The sequence below is a fragment of the Neodiprion fabricii genome, chromosome 4 (genome assembly GCF_021155785.1).
Source record: "Neodiprion fabricii isolate iyNeoFabr1 chromosome 4, iyNeoFabr1.1, whole genome shotgun sequence".
NCBI lineage: Eukaryota > Metazoa > Arthropoda > Insecta > Hymenoptera > Diprionidae > Neodiprion > Neodiprion fabricii.
The window spans coordinates 38,707,701-38,732,308 of NC_060242.1; the positions used below are offsets into that span (position 1 = coordinate 38,707,701).

General features: G+C 36.6%; 7 protein-coding genes across 11 annotated transcripts; 4 read left to right on the plus strand and 3 right to left on the minus strand.

The window, feature by feature from the left end:
• Positions 1–147: 147 nt before the first annotated feature.
• LOC124181020 (28S ribosomal protein S22, mitochondrial) lies at positions 148–3,638 on the plus strand. 2 transcript variants are annotated; one of them, XR_006870366.1, is made up of 4 exons: positions 154–330; positions 660–1,132; positions 1,326–2,049; positions 2,120–2,729. XR_006870366.1 is itself a non-coding variant. In XM_046567120.1 (3 exons), exons 1-3 carry the CDS (start codon positions 186–188, stop codon positions 1,782–1,784), a joined length of 1,077 nt encoding a protein of 358 aa, XP_046423076.1. In that variant the 5' UTR covers positions 148–185; the 3' UTR covers positions 1,785–3,638. The 2 variants fall into 2 exon arrangements, 1 of the variants encoding a protein (XP_046423076.1); XM_046567120.1 differs by having other exon boundaries at positions 148–330; positions 1,326–3,638.
• A 2,066-nt stretch (positions 3,639–5,704) lies between these two features.
• Positions 5,705–12,708, minus strand: LOC124181018 (phospholipase DDHD1-like). Of its 4 annotated transcripts, none has more exons than XM_046567117.1 (10): positions 12,059–12,708; positions 10,872–11,186; positions 10,112–10,285; positions 9,159–9,287; positions 7,767–7,908; positions 7,372–7,478; positions 6,915–7,214; positions 6,492–6,644; positions 6,150–6,305; positions 5,705–6,051 (listed from the first exon to the last, which is right to left on the minus strand). In XM_046567117.1, the coding sequence occupies exons 1-10, from the start codon at positions 12,132–12,134 to the stop codon at positions 5,903–5,905; spliced, it is 1,701 nt and encodes a 566-aa protein (XP_046423073.1). In that variant the 5' UTR covers positions 12,135–12,708; the 3' UTR covers positions 5,705–5,902. The 4 variants fall into 4 exon arrangements, with proteins under 4 accessions (XP_046423073.1, XP_046423070.1, XP_046423074.1 ...); XM_046567114.1 differs by having other exon boundaries at positions 6,492–6,777; positions 6,901–7,214; positions 12,059–12,707; XM_046567118.1 differs by lacking the exon at positions 10,872–11,186 and having other exon boundaries at positions 6,492–6,777; positions 6,901–7,214; positions 12,059–12,707.
• Positions 12,709–14,405: 1,697 nt separating this feature from the next.
• Positions 14,406–15,621, minus strand: LOC124181023 (enhancer of rudimentary homolog). Its single transcript, XM_046567122.1, has 3 exons — positions 15,405–15,621; positions 14,884–14,971; positions 14,406–14,755 (listed from the first exon to the last, which is right to left on the minus strand). The coding sequence occupies exons 1-3, from the start codon at positions 15,405–15,407 to the stop codon at positions 14,535–14,537; spliced, it is 312 nt and encodes a 103-aa protein (XP_046423078.1). The 5' UTR covers positions 15,408–15,621; the 3' UTR covers positions 14,406–14,534.
• Positions 15,622–17,786: 2,165 nt separating this feature from the next.
• Positions 17,787–19,465, plus strand: LOC124179872 (histone H1-like). The gene has a single exon (XM_046564717.1). It carries the CDS (start codon positions 17,849–17,851, stop codon positions 18,536–18,538), a length of 690 nt encoding a protein of 229 aa, XP_046420673.1. The 5' UTR covers positions 17,787–17,848; the 3' UTR covers positions 18,539–19,465.
• A 329-nt stretch (positions 19,466–19,794) lies between these two features.
• LOC124179873 (histone H3) lies at positions 19,795–20,951 on the minus strand. Its single transcript, XM_046564718.1, has one exon. The coding sequence runs from the start codon at positions 20,949–20,951 to the stop codon at positions 20,541–20,543; it is 411 nt and encodes a 136-aa protein (XP_046420674.1). The 3' UTR covers positions 19,795–20,540.
• A 27-nt stretch (positions 20,952–20,978) lies between these two features.
• On the plus strand, positions 20,979–21,702 carry LOC124179874 (histone H4). Its single transcript, XM_046564719.1, has one exon. It carries the CDS (start codon positions 21,184–21,186, stop codon positions 21,493–21,495), a length of 312 nt encoding a protein of 103 aa, XP_046420675.1. The 5' UTR covers positions 20,979–21,183; the 3' UTR covers positions 21,496–21,702.
• Positions 21,703–23,526: 1,824 nt separating this feature from the next.
• On the plus strand, positions 23,527–24,221 carry LOC124181537 (histone H2B-like). The gene has a single exon (XM_046568190.1). The coding sequence runs from the start codon at positions 23,551–23,553 to the stop codon at positions 23,920–23,922; it is 372 nt and encodes a 123-aa protein (XP_046424146.1). The 5' UTR covers positions 23,527–23,550; the 3' UTR covers positions 23,923–24,221.
• Positions 24,222–24,608: the final 387 nt, after the last annotated feature.

Here is a 24,608-nt window from a genome sequence, read left to right on the forward strand (position 1 = left end):
GTCAGAATGTATGCATGTGTGGACATTGTATGCATTGTACGTATATACATACATACATGCATACATGCATGCATGCGTACTTACCGACGAATTGTTGGATGTAATTTTTATAAGTCGCTTGTCGGTAACATGGGGACTGTTATAGCCTACGAGTTAAAGCATACTGCACGGGAAAATTGGGGAAAATGGCGTGCACCGGTATACGGGTAGCAAGAGTGCTTAAAAACAACACATTCTTCTCTAATTTGAGTGGATTATTACTAAATCCATCACGTAATACCGCCGTGCTAATCAAGTACCGAGTTTTCAGCTCAAGACCTTCCGAAATTGGTAAGTCTAATTACTAAGTCTCTACAAACGTATTCAGAGCTTATAGGTTATCTTTCAGACGAAAAGACTTAGGTATTTCCAGTACTTAACTGATCAAGGACTAGGATTGACTACAAATTCAATCAGAAAAGCATATTTGTGTATCATTTTTTAAGCAATAATGCCAGTATCGATATTTTATTCATTTGGTTTATTTGATCTTCAACTGATTTTATCAAGGTGTTAGATGTGAGCTTTAGAAATGCCACTTTTGGATATTGAGCTTTGTTTTGTTCAGATTTTGCAGTATCGCAACAATACATTGCTTTATTTCTATAATAAATGTTTAGAAAATGATCGAGACCCGGCACCGTTGTTTTTCAACAAGGAGGTACAGGATTTGCTTAAAACATTGACCAAAGTGGACCTGAAAAGAGTTTATCGTCACCGAAAAGATGGTGAAAAGCTGGAGCCTCCAGTCTATAAGTTTATGACTGATGATGAATTGGAAGCAGCATTAAATGAGGCAAAAGCAAAAGCAGATCTGCGTCTTCAAATGCCACCAGTTGTGAAGAAGATTAACGATACTCCAAACATATTATCGAATGATCATGCTCTCCAAAAACACGATACAGCAAAATTCGTTTTCACAGACATAACTTATGGCATCTCCAATGTGGACAGATTTATTGTAGTCAGAGATCCAGATGGGATTTTGAGAAGTGCAGATGCTAGAGAGAGGCACAGAATGAATCAAATCTATTTTCCCCTAGAAGGACGGGAAGTTGATGCGCCTAAATTATTTCAAGAAGAGTATTTAATGGTGAGAGTAAAAATTCTATATCCTGCAGAAATATTTTCTAAAAATTGTTGAAATTCTATATTCAGTGCAGTTCTGAGCAGTCATTTTCTTGCCAAAGTGATTGGCACCTCATGTCGAATAATGAATACAATGATATTCCTTGCTTATTATTAATAACCTACGAGTTAATTATTTCATATTTTTCTATCTGCAGGATTTACTTGAGCGCGCGGAATATGAGTTCATTTTGGATCTTGCCTGTGTACAGTTTGAGCCTAATGACCCAGAGTATCATAGGGTAACCGAGACGGTTTATTCTTACGTAAATAACATGAAGCACTTCAATGATTTGAGGTCAACCAGACACTTTGGTCCCCTTGCGTTCCATTTGGCTTGGAAAGGAAATATCGATAATTTGATTCTGGAGAACATTCAGACTTCGAGATTGGACGATGCTGTCTTACTAATACAGTTATATCATAAAATTCATCCTACGGCTAAATCAGCAGAGACCAAATTTGAAGGCGATGAATTGAAGTTCATTCAAAGTTTTGTTGATAATGACTCAAATAATAGAAATACATTAGACCTAGCGATAAAATCATACGTTAATCTAGAAAATGCCAAGCTTGAAGTCAATGAAGGCATTAAGAGAGCCCATGGTAGCGATTGAAATGTGTACATTGTAATATCATAATTTTAGATTAATAAAGTATATCAAAGGACAAACAGCTAATTATTCACCAATACAAATATTTCCAAATTATTTTTGACTCATTACTCCCATATGCCAGAAATTTTTGCAGTAATTAATGACTTGTTTCATATATTTTCAGATGGGGGCAAAAAATAGGAAGCCGCCTGCAATTGAGGCAGCTCCCAGTATTTAGAAAATATTCTAGGATTACCTCGCTCTAATCATTGTAAAAAACGACATGGTTTGTTACCATAAACATTTTTTAAGGCTGATAAAAATTCGGTTTAATGCAATATTGGGAAAATTCACAGCTTAGAATTTCCAAGTCCATGCTCTTGACCTATTTGGGATGTGGACCTCAAAACTCAGACGGTTTAGGATGAATTACCAAATGATGGGAGTAGCTGCTGTTTGCTATAATAATAACGACAGTAGTCAGTAGTAACAACGTTTGTATTCAAACTGCAAAATGAAAATAATTTTTCGACTATACTTATTTATATTATAATATGTCATGACATCCTAATACTTAATTTGTAAAAATTTTTTCTTCCTGTGATGTTAATGCAATCACACTAAATGTAGGTACTAAAGACACTTTATTAGTCAATGTGTACTAAACTTTCAAACAATTTTCGACCTGATCTGATGGACATGTTTTAGCAATTAATTGGCTAAAGCTTGTTGGAATAACAGGATTACCTTTTAGCATGAGAAGATAATCATCAAAAATCAAGCAAGGAGAGTTTTGAAAATAGATATGACATTGATTATGTATACGATTTGATGGTGGTTCCACGTGGTTTTATTAACTCTAACGATAAATTCAATCTGTGCACATGCATCCAAGTAGATGAATGTCCAAGTCGAATCATTTATTTGTTCTCTTGGATTTAAAACATTCTACAATATATCATTACGGATAGTTTGAAAAAACGAAAGTATCCGATAATAGTTTAGTCATTAACTACGAAGGCTTTGCTAATTTGTAAAATATTTACTTTCCAACTTCATAGGATGTTATGCCATGATACGTGATCAAGCATTTATAACTCTCTTTTTAAGCAAAGCATAAGAGAGATTGATTATTTCAACAATAAATGTTGTGGACTCTACTACATTCATTTAAAAATCTATATTTGTACACATAAACTTTGCACTCTGTCGAACATTTGTGAACATGAGTGTTTCGCTTATTATAGCAGTCTTCAAATTCACGTAGTCTTCAAATTGGTGTATTAAGTTGTAAAAATCTAGCGTAAAAATTGATTAGAATTCATCAATATACAGTAAACTATTACAAGAGATGACAAACTTGACCAGTATTAGTACAAAGTAACAAAACATATGGTGTGTTACATTATAAAAATGGATGCATTAAATTGTAAATTTTACTACGAATTAGTCAAAATTGTTTTGCTGATAGGAATTCTGTTTCAAACAGTACACGCGATTATCATTATAATATGACGCTAAAGTCACAAACTATCTCTACCAGTTTCAAAATGAATATTCAGTGATGATAAACTGTATAATATGTGTGTAATTCGGCAACAAAGTTTCTATCATCTACATTATCGCTGCATGTATAAATTATTATAAAGTATAAAATTTTTAACAATGTACGTCACTTGACAAAAGCTGAATTAGCATTGTGATGCTGTGTCAAGGTTGTAAGCTTATATTACAGACAGTTTTTTAAATATCTACATATATTTTCCTAGAAGTTTATCGTTTCTTAGTGATTGATTTGAAGAAAATAATGTGATGAAAATTTCACGACATTCATCACATCACTTCGACCTTGGTATCGAGTCTTGAGCATGTATATGGGATTTTAAAAAAATATTCAAGAAACAGAAACTTCTACCTTGTACAGTAATTTTTACCCATACGGCATGCGACATCAGTTTGAAGAACACTATAAAATAATCAAGTATTTCAATCGACACATACACAAGCAGATATACTGCCTTGCCTGAAAATATCATGTCTATGATTAAGTATAGTTGACAATCTTCTATATTATCCTTTCACCAGAACGTAAAAATTCATCATAGGTATGAGAGCATTTTATTGTGGATAGGATAAACCAAAGATCAAATATTCATTTACGTAAACATGAATTAGACTGATATAAATAATCCTGCATCGCCTAATTTTAAATCAATACTCTCATGATGATTTTATACAAATGTATGTTTCCTTCTCTCCTTTCCCTAATAGTAGATCTTACGGAATTTTTTTTTTCTTGTCCCAGTTCATTCACATTCACTATTTCAAGATCCCACAGAACCTATAGTACTAGCGTCATTTTACGCGTTTTACACATTTATTTTTAGTTCACTTTTTTTTAATTATTTTAATTATTTACAACTCAATGTACCCTGTTCCACTGATTTCTGTTAAACGGTGTTAGAAAATTAGAATTCATTATTTATTTGATGAGTATTTAACGGCAACATTGTTGATCATTGTTCTTTTGTTCGTACAAGAAATAACGGAGATATTAATTTAAACAACCGTCTAAAAAGCTTAGCACAATACAAGCAACATTTGATAACATTATCAGACTTAAAATAACAGGCCTGTGTTCGGTTAATAATGAAAATCCCAAATTTTTTTACTAATATTCTCTAGATAGGTATCAAATTCTGTAAAAACAGTTAATTTTACATGGTAAATATCTTGATATCATATACAAAAAAAATTTCGGTACGGCACTATCGAAATCTCTTTACTGTTCGAACATTGTACTGTAGTTCACGTAGTTCACTGATACTCAACTGCGCGACAGTGATTGATTCGTCGATCAATTGAACTGAAAAATAACACACTAATGTAATCCCAATTACTATTAAAATTTTATCGTGACTGGCATGTACGATTTATAATCTATTTATAGACACCTTTTCCAATCTCACGGAGTATTTCCAATTTATGAAAACTATATAATGAAAAATATTAAAGTTCATCTGTTACACAAAGCTTAACTATGACCACATTTGACAAGCAAAGACCTAAAAAATACATTTTAACTATAAGAATTGATACGATTTTTCCGTACAGATACACTTTAATAAACTTTTAGGCAGTTTGAATGTCTAAAATTGAAAATTTTGGATTGATTGTAAGTAATATAGTTTTAATAGAGTAGACTATGATTATCCAAATCAAATTGGCATCCGGCCTAGTTCGAATCAGTGAAAGTTCGGAGAATGGAACAGTTATGTTAGATGAAATGATACAAATGCTAAAAAATATTGGAAATAAAACGCACGTATAATTTTATTACTTTTATACATATAATGTGTCGCCTTTAACCCTTCGTTGCACACATTTATGTAAGCCATATTTTTTATGTTTAAGACGCGTTCCGGGGGTTTTTTAGGTCGCTGATCACCAATCTGAAATAGAAGCCATGGAATATAGGTGGTACATACGTGTTTACCACCGTGCAACAGAGGGTTAACACACGACACATTATTCTATTAGCTTTTACGTGCGAAATTACTCAAAATATCGTTAATGCATGGTTATGTATTCCAAAATTTTGGACCTTCGGATAATCGAGATTCTACTGCAAGAATCCACAAATAACGACGGTAGTTCAACAAATAGGTGATCCTGGACTGTTTTAATACAATTTATTGATATGTTCCTATTTAATGTGGTAGACACGTAGTAAATGAGAATTTACTGTTCACTCTTGTACGAAAGACTGATATTCTCTATTGATACCTATTTTCACGTCAACTGTATATTTCTGTACAATACTGTAAAACTTTGTATCTGATCCCGAAGAGTGAAACGCTTGGATTTAGCCTTCGATCGTGCAAATTATTCAGAATTGTACACCTAGTTTGTTTTTCACCTTCTTCTTCCTCTTCTTCATCTTCTCGATCCTGTTTCCGATTTATTTTTATTCCATAAATGTTTTTTTTTTTATTATGTTATTGTATCATTTTTCCGTTATCACAGATTATTTTTGGTGGCAGGCCTTTTAACAAGCTCAAACCTGGAAGGCCTGTGGTGGACTAGTGGAGTTCAACAGGGTCGAAAAACGGCCCAAATAAAAAAAATAAAAGCCAACATCATGTCTCCAGTGCAGGGAAAAGTTTAGTCAGTACAAAATAGGCTACGTCATAGTTGCTCCAATAGGCAGTGTGAGCTGTAACTGTATAAAGGTAATTTCGCCCCAAACCAACAGCCCGTAAGACGTAATCCAATCTAGGCTTCAGTTCTGACGGAAAGAGAAATCAAATTATTAAATGCATAAAACTTGATCAACAAAACTACTCCTTACCTTACCTTACCTTATCTTATCTACCTAGTCCTTACCTTGATCAGGATGAAATGGTGGATTCATATCTGGTGTAGACAAGGATGTGCCATCTTTCGTGCTCCACCCACCTCTCACCAAGCCCCAGAGACTCCAGCCTTTGTCTGCATTACGACTTGGCATATCTCCTGGGCTTTCGTCTCTTTCTTCGCTCTCTGAGTTGAAAATTGACCATGATTTATCAGATTGAAATGTTCAGTTGAAATGTATGATTATTTTGTTTTTGTAAATCCAAGGATGAATGCATGTTGAAATTGATTCGTATGATATCTTGAACAATTCTATACATTTGAAAAGAAATGTTTCATTCAACATAAAAAGTGTTGGTGTGGAAAACATACCTGCAGATGGTAAATTTGGATCAACTGCATTCGACGAGGAGGGTGACTGTTCGCACGGTTGGCCATCGACCCCACCGTACGGGGGTATCAGCACAGGTTCTACTCTACTGTATCCCCTTTCTAATAATGGCTCCATTCGATAAGCTACTGGATCTGACCAATGAAAAATGTTATAGAATCGCTTGCACAAATCTTGTGGCATTACACCAATTCTGTTGGATGGAGCACGGGTGCGCAAAGCTAGGAATACCGATAGCGGAGAACCCAGACAAAAGAGGTTCTCAATCTGTGAAAAGAATAAGAGATAATTAGTACATTAAAGAGCAAAAATATGTAAGATTGTTAACAATTCAGTTTTCAATCAATTTAAACCAAATGTTTTTGTCAAACATTGGATTTGTCAACTTACAGGAAATTGCAGACCTTCTGGCGAAACTTCGGGTGATGCTGGTGACGAAGGTCTATTGTCAGGGCCCATCCATCCTGTGACAATGTCGTAGACGATTACACAACCCAGAGAGTGAGCTAATATGGATACTTTCCCTTTCCAATTTGGATGGCGACTAGCGAACATGAAGTAAAGTCTGTTGAGCTCTTTTTGAAGACCAGCTCTGACCTCTCCGCCGTACAATGGACTTGTATAATAGAGAATGTCCATCGCCGATGTATTCAGTAAATGACGAATACTCAGAACACTGTAAGGTGTTATAGCATCCACGATATCTGTGAGGGTGAGATAGAAAATCTTTGGTGAAATAATTGTTCCTTACTAAAAAATTAAATTGAGTACAGATGTCATTCAAGTCAATCCTATTTTCAACTCGGAATTAGTGTCTCGATTATCTCATGTATGACTTATTTTTGGAAATTTGAGGCTCACCTCCATCAAGTTTGAGCGAAGATCTCCATTCAACAGGAAAAAATTCTGCACGGTGAGTCAAAGTTGGAAAATACTTTTGTTTTAACCAATCGACACATTCTCTGAAACTACGTAATATAACACATATGAAATATGCAACGACTATACATTCTGTCCCTAAAGGCAATTAATGTAGGTCTACTAAAAGATATTTGAGTCTGTAAAAACCTTACAAGAACGTTATGTAACCAATACTGATCTAATTATGGGTGCATATCAGAAATTTCTGTGGCTTTGTATCATCTCAAGTATTTCTGAAGAACGGTGAGCACAATGACAAATCACAGGAATGATAATTCAAATATTCTCTCTGTCCAATTGCCTTAGGGACTATTAGCAAAAACATAGACACACACGATGTTGTGTTACGAATAATCTTTCCAGTGTCTCTCTTCTGTCCGATACCATGAACGACAAAAACCAAGTGATCGATGTCGTGTGGTTTATCGTCCATAACCGCAGGATGTTTGTATCCTCTCCTTAGGCGATATCCCGTCGCTGTAACAAACGTCAAATGAAACAATTAAACGATGTTAATGTCATTGACATTCCGTATACCAGTGGGGCCTTTTCGATAGATGGGTTTTCCTTGGGGTAACGATGGCCTGTAACAACGGCGATGTATTGTGCTAACTAATTTCGCTCGAACATTTCCGAGAAACTCTGAAATAAATATTGCATCATGTTAAACGTGGAATTCATCACTACAATTTATATCCAATAGGCAAACTCGGGCCGCGTTCTTTACTTGGAATTTAGATATTACGAATACAGAAATCAACATAGGTTGCAAAGCACTACATATATATTTAACGAAAAAGACTTTGTATTGTAGTAATTCGTGCAGTGAGCGTACATATTGCTCGCCGCGCCAGAAATTTAAGTAGTAATATTTCAATTCATTGACACTGTTCCGACACCAATGCCAGAGATAATAAAAGTTGGCACGCTGCGGTAAATTGAAAATTGGGTCTGGTAGCATAGAAATGAGATACTTATCCTGCATCACAAAATGTTGTTATAATGGTCGGATGTCTCAAGGTGTACCATTATTACTTCGGAAATCTATAATTGATTGTTTCGGACTGAATGATTTTATCAATGAAATTGAAAACGTAAACTCAGTACAGTTAAGTTATTCTAAGCCTTCTCTAATAAAAAGCCATGATAGAGTCAGGATTAATAGCTCTGGATGTCATGACACAAAATGCAAAGTTGCAGTAGCTATGAATGGAAATATTGAAATGAATCTAAATTCAAAGTTAGAAAATAAAGACTGAATGATTTCAGTAGCGTGATGAAATTGGAAATGTGGAGATCATAAATGTATTATAGATGAATATACTGAAGCAAAAATAAACGTGGGTATCATGCTTGTGATTCGTGAATAAGCCACATTATAAATATTACATGATCTGCAGCCAAAAAAGTAAAACAATTTGTTGATTTAAACTCTTCTATTAATAGATTTGGCAATTTGACTAGCATGCTCAACCAAACATATCAAATACAATGATTTGAAATCATTATTCCTTTTCCACTTATTTCTAATGATTTTTTAATAAGCGTTCACAGAAACATACAAATATTGATTTTCCTATGTACAAATTATGCTAATTGAAATTGAAACTTATTGTGCATAGATAAAAATCTCGGATTACCACTTGATAGCAAAATGAAAAATTAATTGAAAAGCAAACGCTGTATTCTATAGATAATAGTTACCAGCAAAGATAATTTTAACTTACTTTTGGTGAATCCCAATTTCAGTGTTACGCTACGCATTAATTTGCTTGGTGTATTTTCACTGTAGAGAGCTACATCATCTACTGCATGCCAATCCACATGGAATTCGGGAAAGTTTTTTGTATGAAGAACTAAAATGAAAGCAATCAGGTGACACTATTAGCTATAAATTCTGAAGTCGTTAATATCTGGATAATACATGTGTGCTAACAATTATTAACTGATCAAAACTTTTTAATTATTTTTATAACACAGGCAAGTCTACCCAGATATTCTTTCAAATTGTATAAAATATTTTGAGCATCAATAAAGTATAGAAGGTGCAGATATTGTGTTTTCCACAATAGTACATTGAAACAGAATTTTCAATCTGTTATTGTGGGAAACAGTTTTTCAATTGTTTATGTAATACTCAAGTTACGTCCCGCTGTTTCAAATTGCTCTATTATCTAGATGTCATGTAATGCTATTGGGTTGATGTGAAGCAAAGAATTAACAAGTATGAATTTAGGAAATAAGAAAATTCATTCAACTTCCCAAAAATAGAGTTTTTCTCAAGAAAGTAAGTTTGCTATGCGCCTTATGTATAGTTTTCTTGTAAATAACACTGATAGCCATTTACTTTTTATCAATTAATGCACTTATTTGACACATTTAAGCATATTCCAGGTTTCGCAATGACGCATTAGGCATAATGCAGATGCCTGCCAAAACTAACAAATCATGGTCCAAACTGTTAAATTTCAAACTGTCACGTATATATTATACATATTTATGAATATATACGTACATATATTATACCTCTGTGTAATAACATTGGAAGTTATCATGAGCACGATAACAGAAGAGGATGAACGAAATCGTTTGCAAAAGTTTCAAGATCAGTAAGTGTAGACACTTGAGATTGGTAACAAAATAACATTCAAGAGAAAGAGAAAATGAAAGGCTGAGGTACCTTTGTAAGAATGTGACGGGGTGCTGGCTGCTGACGTTGAACTAGATTGGGTGGGAGACGATTTTTGAAACAACGTAAGATGTGTTTCTTCTATAGCCCGCGAGGGATCCGGTTCCAGCGGTATCCAACTGCCATCATAAAACCAAGTACCCCTCATTATTTCCCATTCTTCGCCTTCAACAAAGTAGATAACACAATGGTATTAACCGAAAAATGTTTTGTACCAGACTTATACAATTTTTCATAAATTTTCCAACTGCCAAAGTATGAACAGAACAATATGACTACTGAAACTTTTTGCTGTGAAAATCTGATAAAATCATTCGGTAAAGAAATCTTACTACAAAAGTCTAAAGCTGTTAAATTTTCTCACATAAGGGTCAATTACTAAAAAGTGTACAACACGACCCCAGTAGATGTTGAAATTACACTTATTCTAGCAAGATCACATATATCATGTACTTCTGGCAAGCAATTGTAGATGTTGTTGGAGAAAATTAGCCATATTGGCCTCAAGGACAAAGTAATCTGTAGACACTCATGTGTGACGATAGGACTGAATTCAAAATCATTTGTTATTCATTAGTGCACATTATGTATTAATACACATAAGTAACTCTTGATTTTTTTCTAGGCCACGATAAATTGCATATTAGTCAAAGTGATTACAAAAGAAAGCTAATTAGAAAAATTAATCTGTGTTTGCCAAGTTTATTTACTACTTGATATCCATGTCTTACATTCGACATTATAAGCCTACCTGGCCAGTAAATTGAGACGCATCGCATATTGTCTATTTCTACATCATACATTCCACCTCTGACAACAACTCTTTCCATATGCCCATCAGCGGTAAGATTGTTGTGTTCATTTGTGCCGCTCTTTCGACGTCTCCAAACATTTTCAATTCTAAGACTGTCGTATCCACAAAATTCAACCCATCTCTTGTCCACTCCCTCTTTATAAAACCATCTGACTTTTTCTGGGGGCAGAGGCTCTGCATATTCTAATTCGTTTACTTCGATGTCTGAATTTTCTTCTATTCCATTGTGTTGGGACAAACTGTCTTGCAGCTCTTTGGAGAGACATGAAAGAAAAAGAATAATGCATGCAAAAACACTATTATTATTACTCAGACTAGTGCTGACGTCATAATTTATTCACACTCGCATACTTCATGGCACAAAATTTCATCCGTTGGTAAAAAATATTGCAAAGTTATGCATGTAACGAAGTGGATATTGTTCATTTCTAGCCAGGTGTTTCATGTTTTACATCTCTTTTCCATATTGTTTCCATGTATAAGTATACAGAGAATGAAGGCTACCTATTGTTATCTTGTACATTATCTATATTTGCATATTCAGTTCGTTGGCGAGAAAAAATTATTTTTTAAAGGCTTTTACTGAGCTGAACAATGAAGAGTTGTGGTAATCTAAAATAAAATTTCTAACATCCTAGGAAAAATGGATAATTCTTGGATATCGAGACAATGGAAATATTGTCGATACTTTCCTAGGGGATTGCATTATTAATATCGACGGGTTCACAGTTTCTTTAGATAACGAGCGGCGTTAGCTTGAGGCAATAATTGAACTTGTGCCATGGATTTTTCTTACGCATTTGTAACGTAGCTCTTTCGTAAGAATTGAGTTTCGAATTAGCAGTTGAATATTTGGAAGATAAGATACTACGATAGATATACTATGTTCGTACGTATAACAAGAAACGGCCTTGTGACTCCGGGATGAGAAAAGAAATGAAAATAACTTATTCACGACGATAAAATGCGCAATTTTTTCCTGAGATATACGTTGGAGTATTAAATGAATAGTGCATATTTTTCGAGTGGAAAAATTACGTACAAGGAATGTGAATAAATTATACGGAAATAAGACGGGGCACAAACACGTGTTCAAACATAACAAAAAATCGTGATTCCGGTACCTTCGGTGGGCCGTGAATCCGATTCCATGGGTATTTCGCTCAGGGGATCAACATCGTTCAACAGGTTTTCAGACATTTCAAACCCCCTTGCTGGCCTCTGTGAACGTCGTTGTCAAACTGTCAAAATGTCGAGTGACGAGTGTGCCTTTTCTGTGAATCTCTTCTGAGAACGATGATGTCACTCCGATCACGAGACGCGATTCAATCGAGCGTAGATTTTTTTATCATATATGATTTTTCTTTGTCCAGCGATATGAAAGGTTGTATGTACTGAAATTTTACTTGTCAATGTTGTCAGGACGTTGATTTTTCCTTTACGCCATTGACTGCGTCTCCTTCTAATGACAGATCAGATTTCGATGCAATGAAAATAATACCGCATGAATATAACGCTCTATGTAGCGATTGTTTTATTCAATTATTTTTACGCCACTAGATATTATGTACAGGCTGACTTGCTGACCGACTGACTGACCGACTGACTGACTGACTGACTGTGTAATATGTACTATTTTATGATACGCCGAGCCACGCCGCAGGTCTAAATCCGACCGTTTCGCACTCGCGCAAGACTTCCACTGACTTCTAATGCGAAAAAAATTATCTTATCTAAAGCACCAGAGCGGTCGGCAGTCGGTTCGGTTCGAACTCTAACGCTCCGTAGAGCTGCTTTAGTCGATGGTAAAAACGTTCCTTCATCCCCACTGCTATAATATGTGTTCCGCCTGCCTAATGCGGTTATGCAACCGATGTTTTGTATACAGTTCCATGGTTATTATTTTCTTTATTTCTTATCCTTTACTTCAAATCTTGTCATGACCCTGTTACACAGATGAACAGCTGTAAGAAAAGAGGGGGTGTCATCACGCAGGACGTTTCAGTTTCGAGGAGGAAGATAAGACGTGTGTATGATACACATCGAATACAACGTATATATAACGTGTATATATATACATATAATACCTAATGATGAATCAGAGGCTGCGTAGTAAGTGATATGATAAAGGATCACTGTATAGGATGCATTGAGGAGTATAAAGACGCACCGCTGTATCTGCATTTTGCTAAGCACTGATTGTTACGAGCTGAATACAGCAAAAATATCATAGAAATTTCAAATTACTGGGAAAAAAATTTATAATGCCGCAACGACGGTGACTGCAGAGCCTGCGCGCGGCGTCGCCGCTGCATTTGAAAGGGTGAGGAGACTGACAAATATGTGTCAACAGGTATATAATAAGATATAAAATCGACCGTACACCGACCATGCACGTAATTTCGTCTCAATATTCATCGTACACTTGATGGTGCGCAGTCTGTGGACTATTTGCCACGTGTCTGCGTCTCTCGGACGCATACACGTGTGCCAAAGGATCATCATTTTTATTCAAGGTCATCGCATTCTTTCTTAACTACTAAGTTCTCTAGCCATCTAGTCAATAGACTTTAAGATATAGTGTCGCGAAAGTTGAAAATCTCAATACTCGTTCTACCCCGAAATCGTTAAAACATATTGGGTATAATCTATTTCGGTCAACGGATATAAAACCGGCTCGGGAATTTTATTACGTTTGGAAATTATGTATGAAAATTTCTTGCGGTTAATAAATCATTCGAATTATTCAAGCGTGGTATAAATCATGAATACATATTACTCAAGGTGTAATTATTCTGTGTTTTTCAGTGCACGCAACTGACGCGGAACATTCACTTTCTGTATGGTAGCTAGGTAAAAAAAAAACTTGTACCAATTATGCCTACAACTAACATATTTCCTGTACTTCGTCACATAAGTTATGTGCAATGATCTATGGATTTCTCTTTCTCTGGTTGTTTGGTCAACATCAGTTACAGACTAATAAATATTAAAACTGGAGGACCATTGTTTCCTCCAAACATTGGACGACAGGCAGTGTGTTACATTATCTTTATCACATATGACACTTGGTAGATAAGAATTATGCACGATTTCCTCGAATACTAAGAATTTTATGCCGTACTATCTCATAATCAACAATAGTTTATCAGTGGTGAATAACATACGCTTATACATCGAATATAATTTATCAATGAACGAAAGTTTCCTTGTACAAAGCTTGTTTCTTTACTCACGAGAATCGATTCAAAATCAAGGTACGGCTTCGAATGGTGAACTCAATTCTACGAAATTAAACTTGTGAAAGATGATACCTGACGGTTTCCAACCCATTTTGAAATTTTAACAAACTTGAATATGCAAATTACAAATCTAACCCTTTTCAATTCTCTGCAGGAAATTAGTTACCAAGATTTGCAACAACAAAGAGTGCTAATTTGATGATGATACAGGAATTGAAAAGAATAATAATTTCGTTTTTCTTACTGCTCATTTATTGTTAATAATAATATAGACAATATTATAATAATGTACTTAGAATTAACTTAGCTTATACGTGAAGATAAAGGTCTCGTTCTTAGGTGTACTTAATGGCAAAGGTTATTCGCTGTGGCCAGCGGCTCGGCGTAATAACACATATATTTTTTCTTTGATCCAATCCTTGTTATAGGGGGCATAAGTGTTTGTCGATTTTTGGTAAACCAAACATGACAAGTCTGTCAATTGATCAACAAAGTCAAATAATTGACTGATGTCATATGTGATGGTAGGTGTGTTGGGATTTCGCCTCTTCAAATGCTCTTCATAGATTTTGCATACACCTAAAAATAAAAATTATTCATTTAATTCACATATTAACAGTTGAATTTCATATGCTCATCATGGTCAGACATAATGGCGGATCGCAATACGAATTTAATTTTTTTGAAAATAAATAAGTTTTTTTTACCTTCCATACACTCGTTGACACTTTCATAATCCGAGTATGTCCTCGTTTCAGGCCTGGTTCCTGGCTGAACAAGCAATATAGTGTGAGACTGAAAATGAAAATAATTTCTTCATGAACGATGCTGGCATATTATGCTGTAATGGATATAGGAAGTATATTTAGACAAGAAATGAGTGTGGAAAAATGATTAACGTAAATAATGTGTTACGTGAATATCAAAATAAAAATCTCCTCTTGCTGTTGGCAAAATGTAAACGTGTTCAACTGAGCAGCTGCAGGCTGCTGTTACTGCAGGAATAAACAAACATTGTCATCATTTCCGTAATTATTTATTGTTCGAAGAGATTGCCGCACAGGCATACTGATTACTTTCTTTGCGATGAGGATTCTAATGATAATCGATAATTTTTCATTGACAAAGAAAATTTCGGGTGAATAAGTCGATTTAAACGTAAAAGAAATATTCTACAACGTGATCGTCCCGTTTCGCTTCAGCCGACAGAACACGAGTAGTCACTCACCATTTTGTCAAGTCAAATCAGTTTGGATGTGAAAACTGCGATGTGGCGATCGAAGTGGAGACGTAAACGTTTTTGGCTGTATAGTTAGCAAATGTTTTACAAAATTGATAATGGAAATAAAACGCAGGGTTGAGATTTGCAAAAATAACCACAAAACTGCAGGTCTAGAGTATTCGATTGAACAAAGGTATTGGAATTGGAACGGTCCGGGTTCCACTGTTCTGCCGTTCGCTGTTGACTGTTCATCACGAATTCCGTGGTTTGAAAACGATTTTTTTTAAATTTCTTTAGCTTTCGAGGAGTTTGAGCTAATATTTTTTGCCTCATTCTGCACTTAGCTTACTGTAATATTTTTCTATTCATCGCGGTCAATGATGATACATGACATCTGCTACCAATAGCGTGGAGAAAATCTAACAAATATTCGCAATGTAATACATGTAATATGCCGTTTAGAATCTCCTCGTAACCTATACGTTTCTGTATCGATAACTTTATAAACGTACATCAAAAAATTCAAAATTTTATAGCTACAATCGCTTTTTAAGGAATTAACCAACCGTTGACAAATTTTCAGTCGATTTTCAGAATCCGTAGCACGTTATGCCACTCTCAATCATGATTATAGCTGTATTGTAACCCTTTCACTCTTCTATTATAGGTTAAGGGGGTGCCCTGGTCGGATTCGACGTGGACGTATGTATCTCCAAATATCAAAGTCCATGTATCGCATAAGCGAAAACGACTGGCTTTAACGTCCCATTCCATACACAATTTCGAACAGAAACACTCCAATTCATTTTCATTTGACGCAGAAATAAATAAATTGCACGGATTCTACAAAATCGCATTAGTAAATTCGTAGAATTCATCCGTTTCTTAATTTCTCTGTGAAATAAAAATGTGTTTTTTTTTTTTTAAATTGCATAGAGAATGGAGCTGTTATGTCTTTTTTGCGTTCGATCGGGAGATACGTGGACTTCGATATTCGAAGATATACATATACGTCGAACGTCGAAATCGACCATAATAAAATTTATATATTGTCGGAAATTATCCGAATTTCGGATTTGATGTTGAAAATGTTAAATCAAAGGCTCGTAACAGTCTTGAGATGATAACTAATGAATATACTGTATCTTATACTTATTGGTATAATTGTTTTAAAATTACGTCACATTCCATGATTTTCAATTAATTTTTGATGTGTGTATTTTATTTTACCCATTAAAAGAATCTTATGTGAATTTCTTATAACAAAATATAATTTATCGAGCCTGTGGAATTCTTCCGATCTGATATTTTATTACCTGTCGAAACCTAACCCTGTTTCCATACATGGTACATATTTCGGCGCCATAAAACGCTTGCAGGAAAACCTAATAAGAAAGTAGAAAACGATATATCGAAAAACCGTAATGTGCGTTATTGAAATATTTATCATAAAAATATGATGGTGGTCTTACATTTTCAGATAATTAACTTGGACCATCGACGTGTAATGAGAATACGCGCCAAATAAATAAAATCTTCAACGATCTATTTCTAAATAATTATCAGCATTAGATATAAGTATATGGAATGTATTAATGGGATCTACGGAATAGAAACATCAGACACCCCAATCGAAATTAAAATAGCTCTGTTTATATCAGGCTGCAATATTGGATTGTTCATTCCACAATCTATAATGACTGAATCCATTTACCTGCACCTACATCAACCAAAAGCACCACATGCTTATTAACTTATATACGGATTATCGGCACGGCAATTAATTCGAGGAGGAAAATTTCGTAATTAATTTATCCAAAAACTATTGTCATCATGATTATCTGCGAGGATGGCATTCATCCTTGCTGTGTCGAGCCGAATCTTGTTCGAGCAAATCGCGTCGTCCGAGATGGAGGTTGCTCGCATCCCTTCCGACTTCGACGGCTTATATCGTCGCTCCAGGTCGACCTAGAAAATTGAATTTTTGCATGGAGTTGGAGCAAAGCTTTGACTTGAAGCATCACCTAATTTTATACCCAGTAACCGTCACCTAGGTCGGAAACGTAGCAATTGTTGACCAGGGTGCGATCGCAGCGGAGATGCACAGTCTCAGCCGCTCGCAATTTTCGAGAAATTCTATGCAAGAACTCGTTCGAAATCTCTTCCAACCCGTTGTCGAAAGTATGGAGCACCTGGTGACAAAAGCCCGACCACCAGGAACCCCAGGAAAGCTGAGGAAAAGCGATTATCGTCCGCTTACCCGGTTCCACCAGCTCGGAGACTCGTTGCGCGCACAACGTGAAACGCTTGAGGCCTCTCTCCATGGTCCGCGCTCGGGCATAGCTTGGGTGGGGACTTGGCAATCGCGTCATAACTCGTGCATCAGTTGTTTTGTTCGCATCTAAATAATTGCTCTCAAGTTAATTCGACATCAATAATAATCCGCAGTAATGGCAGACAAGGTAGCATCACCTGTAGCAGCCGCTACTCCAACCAGTCCGGCTGTACAAGCGAAGAAAGGTGCCGCTGCTCTGAAATCGCAGAAACCTCGTACCAAGCCGGCGCATCCTCGTACGTCTGAGATGGTCAACTCTGCAATCTCTACTCTGAAGGAACGCGGAGGTTCATCTCTGCAGGCTATTAAGAAGTACATCTCAGCTACGTACAAGATCGACGGAGAAAAACAAGCACCTTTCATCAAGAAATATCTGAAGGCTGCTGTCAGCACTGGGGCTTTAGTTCAGACCAAGGGCAAGGGAGCTTCTGGCTCGTTCAAGATTTCTGCTACGAAGAGTGAGACTTCCAAACCCAAGGTAAAACCAGCAGCACCAAAACCAGCTGTACTCAAGAAGAAGGCTGCCCCCTCAGCCGTTTCTTCTAATAAGAAGGTGAGCGCCGCCAAGAAAGCAGCTGCAGCCAAAAAAACCGGCGCTGCTAGTAGTGTTGTTACAAAGGAAAAGCGCAAAGTCGCTAGATCCCCGGCCGCCAAACCACCAAAAGCAAAGAGCTCTTCCAAGGCCAAGAAAGTCGCTAAAGCACCTACAAGCAAGCCTAAAGCACCGAAACCGAAAAAGGCAACAGCTGCCCCGAAAACCGCCAAGCTAGCACCGAAGAAGGCGGCTGCTCCTAAAAAGAAGTAAATCGCTTCGATTTGCAGGCGTCATCTACAATAGCAATGAGCAGCAGCAGCAAGCAGCAGCATCAACACAAAAAAAAACGGTCCTTATCAGGACCATCAAAAATTTTTTGCAAAACAAATTTGATCGTACGCACGTTTTCATGTTAATGGTGTATACATAAAATTTATGCCAAACATTTTGGAAATCGTTATTTTGAAGAGCAAATTACGAGTTATAAATTATCCGTATTGCCGATACTAGGTAGTTGCTAAAATCAGACGAAAATTTATTTCTGTTGTCTTCATAGATCTTCGATAAACTATCGAATCTTATAGCCAGCGAGTCGATTCGCGTTTTAAAACGTCAGGAAGTAGTAGATCCGTCGATTGCTAGCATTATCGGGTTTTCCCTAAACAAAAATGAGAGAAATTTATCGTCAAGCGGTGCTTTCTGCGTTTTATATGTACGCGCTACTCACGTTGGTAAACGGTATATGTATAGAGAACAACGGACAGTCTATTACCAACGTTGGCACGTGACAGTTTATGAAGAACTTTCATCGGCCTAGTCAGGAGCTAGGTCGATAATTTACGAATCTGCCGTTATCTCAATGCTCGGAAACGATTACAAAAAAGAATTGAAACTGACAGTCTGCCTGTTATAAATCCTAAGGATTGCAGTCTTGTCGAGTTTCTACTTCATTCAGGGTCCATATATTCTCTTTTTCGTGTGCGAACGCGTCGAGGTTCAACCGGATGCCATTGCATTGGTTTTACGACCCATTCTGAATTCGCACGCCATGCAATCGTAGCTTTGCACTGCTTTACGCTGATCGAGACGAGTGAATATAATTTTTCTCGTGTGAATTGACTACCTGTAAGTTCGGTGATAAAGTCATGCAGTTACGACAACTCGTCGATGTACGTACAATAATTGCAATCGCTTAGCCTATGATTTCTTTTCATGAATGAAATTTTTTAATTTCAGATTTATACATTATTAATTCCAGATATTTGCATATGTACTTTTGCAAGAATTTAATTTTTTACCTGTAGATTTATTTTTACAGACTGCATATACATATTATACATATATTACTACAGAATCAATTTTATTTACAATCAATATATTTTTTACTAATGAATTCATTTCGATGCTTTCCAATTAATTATGCCGGTATGGTATTACCGAAATAAATTAGTTAAATTAATATAAGTACAAAATAAAATGCGATCCATTGGTCAATTTACATTCTTTAATTCCGTAATTCCAATTGAATTACCCACTCTCAGGCCCAAAATATCCACTGTCTCCGTGGTGTCCTGTGGTCCTGGACATGTCTTTGAATTTTTTTTTTTTGCTGTATCCTGGAAATATTCTATTTTTAAAGTTTGCTGCAAATGATATATTTATTGACGTTCACTGAGTAAATGTTTGTAAAAAGTGGATTCCCGCTTAAAATTGTATTTTTCCCTATTAACAGGTGTAGTAGAAATAATGTATGCTGTCTTTCTGGATTATGTAGATTGCCTTTTGCATACGTCTTTTAGTTTTCCTGCATGTTTTGAATAACCTAAAAATGCCTTAGAATTCGTTACGTATCTTCTACTGGACACCATGTTCTATCAAATCGTGTCAAATGAAGATGGTTTTTGTTCAGAATTGAGTTCAATAAAATGGGGGCTACTCTCATGCCTTCCCGCATTTAAGATACGCGAACCTTGATGTTCGGATGTATGCACGCAACTTTGTAATTGACGAGGGCACTACTTCGAAAGCATTCAAAATTTAATGATTGGCAAGTACGGAGTCGATTTCGATGGAATGGTACAATAAACAAATTTCGAAGTTCGTTGCATTCTTACAAAAATTGCAACAGCTCACTTGCTTTAGGAATTTGGTTAAATTGGATAAACCCAACGGTAATTCATGTTCGACATACATGTAGATTCAATTCTTGTGCACAAATTATTTTGGTGGCCCTGAAAAGGGCCGGTCAATTATTGGCTCATTGCAGAGCTATTTAAGCACGTTCACCACGAATACGACGAGCCAGTTGTATGTCTTTGGGCATGATGGTGACTCGCTTAGCATGAATTGCACACAAATTAGTATCCTCAAACAATCCAACAAGGTAAGCTTCGCTTGCCTCCTGAAGAGCCATAACAGCAGAACTCTGGAATCTCAGGTCAGTTTTAAAATCTTGAGCTATTTCACGAACGAGTCGTTGGAACGGCAACTTGCGGATCAACAGCTCAGTACTCTTCTGGTAACGACGGATCTCACGAAGTGCAACGGTGCCAGGACGGTAACGATGCGGCTTTTTAACGCCACCCGTGGCCGGTGCACTTTTCCGTGCTGCCTTGGTCGCCAGTTGTTTGCGAGGAGCTTTGCCACCAGTGGATTTTCGAGCAGTTTGCTTAGTACGAGCCATAACGATGGATGCGGAGTTGTCCGAGCGTAGCCAAGTTCGAAAGTTTGATGCAGCCTGCTGGCGGACCCTCTGGTATATAACAGCGCGCTCAACCAGATGGTGCGCTCTGATTGGCCGGCGGACGTGGAGTGGGGATAATAGCGTCGAGGGTATATAGGTGGGACGTGCCGCGCTCACTCACAGTAAACCTCGTACTTTCGTCTAGTGTCGTACCTCTCTGAACTATTCCAATATGACTGGTCGCGGTAAGGGAGGAAAGGGTTTGGGAAAAGGAGGAGCCAAGCGGCACAGGAAGGTGCTTCGTGACAATATCCAAGGAATCACCAAGCCTGCTATTCGGCGTCTGGCTCGTCGTGGTGGAGTCAAAAGAATCTCCGGTCTTATCTACGAAGAGACTCGTGGCGTTCTCAAAGTGTTTCTTGAGAATGTAATCCGTGATGCAGTCACTTACACCGAGCACGCCAAGAGGAAAACTGTAACAGCTATGGACGTAGTCTACGCTCTCAAACGTCAGGGTCGTACTCTGTACGGTTTCGGCGGTTAAATTTATCCTGGTCCTCGCTTCAATTCTCAAAACGGCCCTTTTCAGGGCCAAAAATAGTTTTCTAATGCAAATCGAATATCACATCACCATGTTTAACACATACACATTATCTTGATTACCATATCCTGCTCAGACATGAATATTTATGTTTCATTCGATGTAGTCGTATTTAACATTTATACCAAGCAATACCGTATTGGATAGCATCAAGATTTGTAAGTTTAGTTTATGGGATAGGTAACTGGCCGTTATAGGTATGTATATTGGATATCCTTCCAGATATAACTCACCGGTTTACCTGCCAGCTGCCTGAACACGAGAAGGGAATGCATCGAAATTCCGGGTAGTCATTGTCATCATGTTCCATCTTTTTCTGGTAATACACCGTTACATTACCATTTCGCATAGATAATGAAAATAATTGTTTCTCACCCCATGCTTTGCCATACTTATTATTAATTTAGATATCGTCAAGACTTCGAGTAATTTTGTACTTTGTGAGTAAAATAAAATGTGCTCGAAATGTATAGTTCCGTAGGAAGTGGGGTTGCAAGGGGGAAATAACGCACTGAATTAACGTATCAATAGGTTTGTAAATTAATTATAATTGGCCTGAATTAAAGAGAATCACCTGAATTAACGCAAAATAAATAAATCAAAGAAAATTAACTGAGAAATAAATGAATTATGAGAAATTAAGTCAAGTTGATTTGAATCAATTTTGATTCGTGCCGGAATTATCTGTCTGCAGAGAAAAGAAAATTTGAATTGAAATATAAAAAAATGGAGTTGAACTAAAAAAAATCAATTTGAATTAATTAAAAATATAAAAGATTTAATTGAAATTTTTTGAAAGTCACTTGAATTAGAATCAATTTTATTGAATTAAAGAAATTTATCTGCATAAAAAAATTAATTTGAATGTAACTCAAATCGAGTTATTTTCCCCTCGTGGAGTTCCACATGGCTAGAAACACCGTCGCCGCCCTTGTAACATCCAGTATACATATAAATCAATAATAGTATGCTCAGAACGTGATCGACTTCAGGGCCGATAACAAAGAATATTATTGTTTGCTGCTTTGTCGAAGCAAGCATTTTTATTTATTATGCTGTATTAATTAGACTTGACTGGGTTACATATCCTGGGTCTAATTTTTCCTAACGATTGGAGAGTAAACATAGTTCTTTGAGCAGATAATAGATATTGGACAATCAATCCCCTTCAAGACCCAAAAATACAGTAGCGTTTATGTGGCTACTCGTACTCTTATAGGTCCAAAATTGCGAAAGAACCCAAGGAATGTTTTACTGCAACGATTGAGTTGTCAATATCGTAATATGTATTCTGCGAAATCACAATGAAATCGATAATATTAAAATACAATTCTGCATTAGTAATAATCAAGGTAATCACGAATAGTCATGAAAAATCATTTAGGATTACAAGAATATTTTTTTGATCTTAAGAAATCATATGAAATATCTTAGAAATCATGAGAAATCGCGTAATTACAGTAAAATTTATTCAAGCAATCTCTCGTAAACACTATAAAATGTAGTAATCACGAAACATGTACTCATGATGTCAATTTTTGTTCCGGCGAAATACCCTTTAACGCAACCAATAATTATACTGTTTTAAAGAATGAATTTTTCGTCATATAATACATATGTATACAATTGTGATTCATAGAAAATACATTAGTATAAATCCCACGACCAGACCTAAGTTTGATGATATAGACCAATTACAGTACGGAATATTATAATTATGTGGATAAATTAAGCAACCCAACATAAAATAAAGTTCGTAGAGTATAGCTTGAAATTACACGCCGACCCACAAACACGACTGCAAGCTGCAAAGCGGAACGTGCAGCCGGGCTTCTCGTTTCCCGGCATGCCCGGTGCGGCTAACGATGGGCGTGTCGTTTGGAGCTCTGTGCTCTCTGATTGGCCCGGCGGCCGTACCTGGCCGCCTAATAAATATGCTGCTTGAGAGAGCGCAGGTACAGTCGTCCTTCGATTCCCGACACCGACGCACAGGAGACAATGACGCCAAAGTCTAGCGGTAAAGCAGCGAAGAAAGCCGGTAAGGCTCAGAAGAATATATCGAAGGGTGACAAGAAGAAGAAGCGCAAGAGGAAGGAGAGCTACGCTATCTACATCTACAAAGTCCTGAAGCAGGTCCACCCAGACACTGGTATTTCGAGCAAAGCTATGAGCATCATGAACAGCTTTGTCAACGACATTTTCGAGCGCATTGCCGCCGAATCGTCTCGTCTAGCTCATTACAACAAGCGCTCGACGATTACATCTCGGGAGATTCAAACTGCTGTTCGCCTTCTGCTTCCTGGAGAACTTGCTAAGCACGCTGTCAGCGAGGGTACTAAAGCTGTCACCAAATACACCAGCTCGAAATAAGCGCGACTGCCTCAATTTGTTTACGAATCGGCCCTTTTCAGGGCCACTAATCATTGTAAACGCTAAAGAACGATATTTCACAGATGTAACAGTCTGAAGTGTGTCAGGGGTAATTGTACAACCTTTTATGGCGAATTGTTTGACGATTTGGTGATCTCGTTATTTTTTTAAGTGTCCAAATATCTGCATACCTTACTATCACGTCAGAATCTTCTCCCGCAATGTGTATGAAAAAGTTTCAGTATATTATACAGAATTCGGGCGCAATGCGTTGAATATCAGACAACTTCGTACGTGAATTATAGGCTCTGCAAACAGCTAATAATTATAAGATCGAATATTATCTAAGCGATAATTTGAAATTTATTCTGAGTCTTTTACCAAGCTGATATTAGCTTCATCAATACTACATAATATTACGGATATTTAAATGCTCACATCGTGCGTCCTATTCAGATATATGTGTTCAACATTTAGCTTTCCTTCTGTAATAATAATTACCGAAAAGTGTCTGACGGGTTTGATGTTAATCAAGACAAAAATCCACCTACACGTTTACTTTGAGGTATCCACGTGAGAAATAGATTGAAAATAGATGCATGCATGTACGGATATTATGTGCACTGGGTAGTACGAGAGCTCTCAATCCCCTCCTGTACTCTAAATTCTCTTGGCTGATAGAGAGG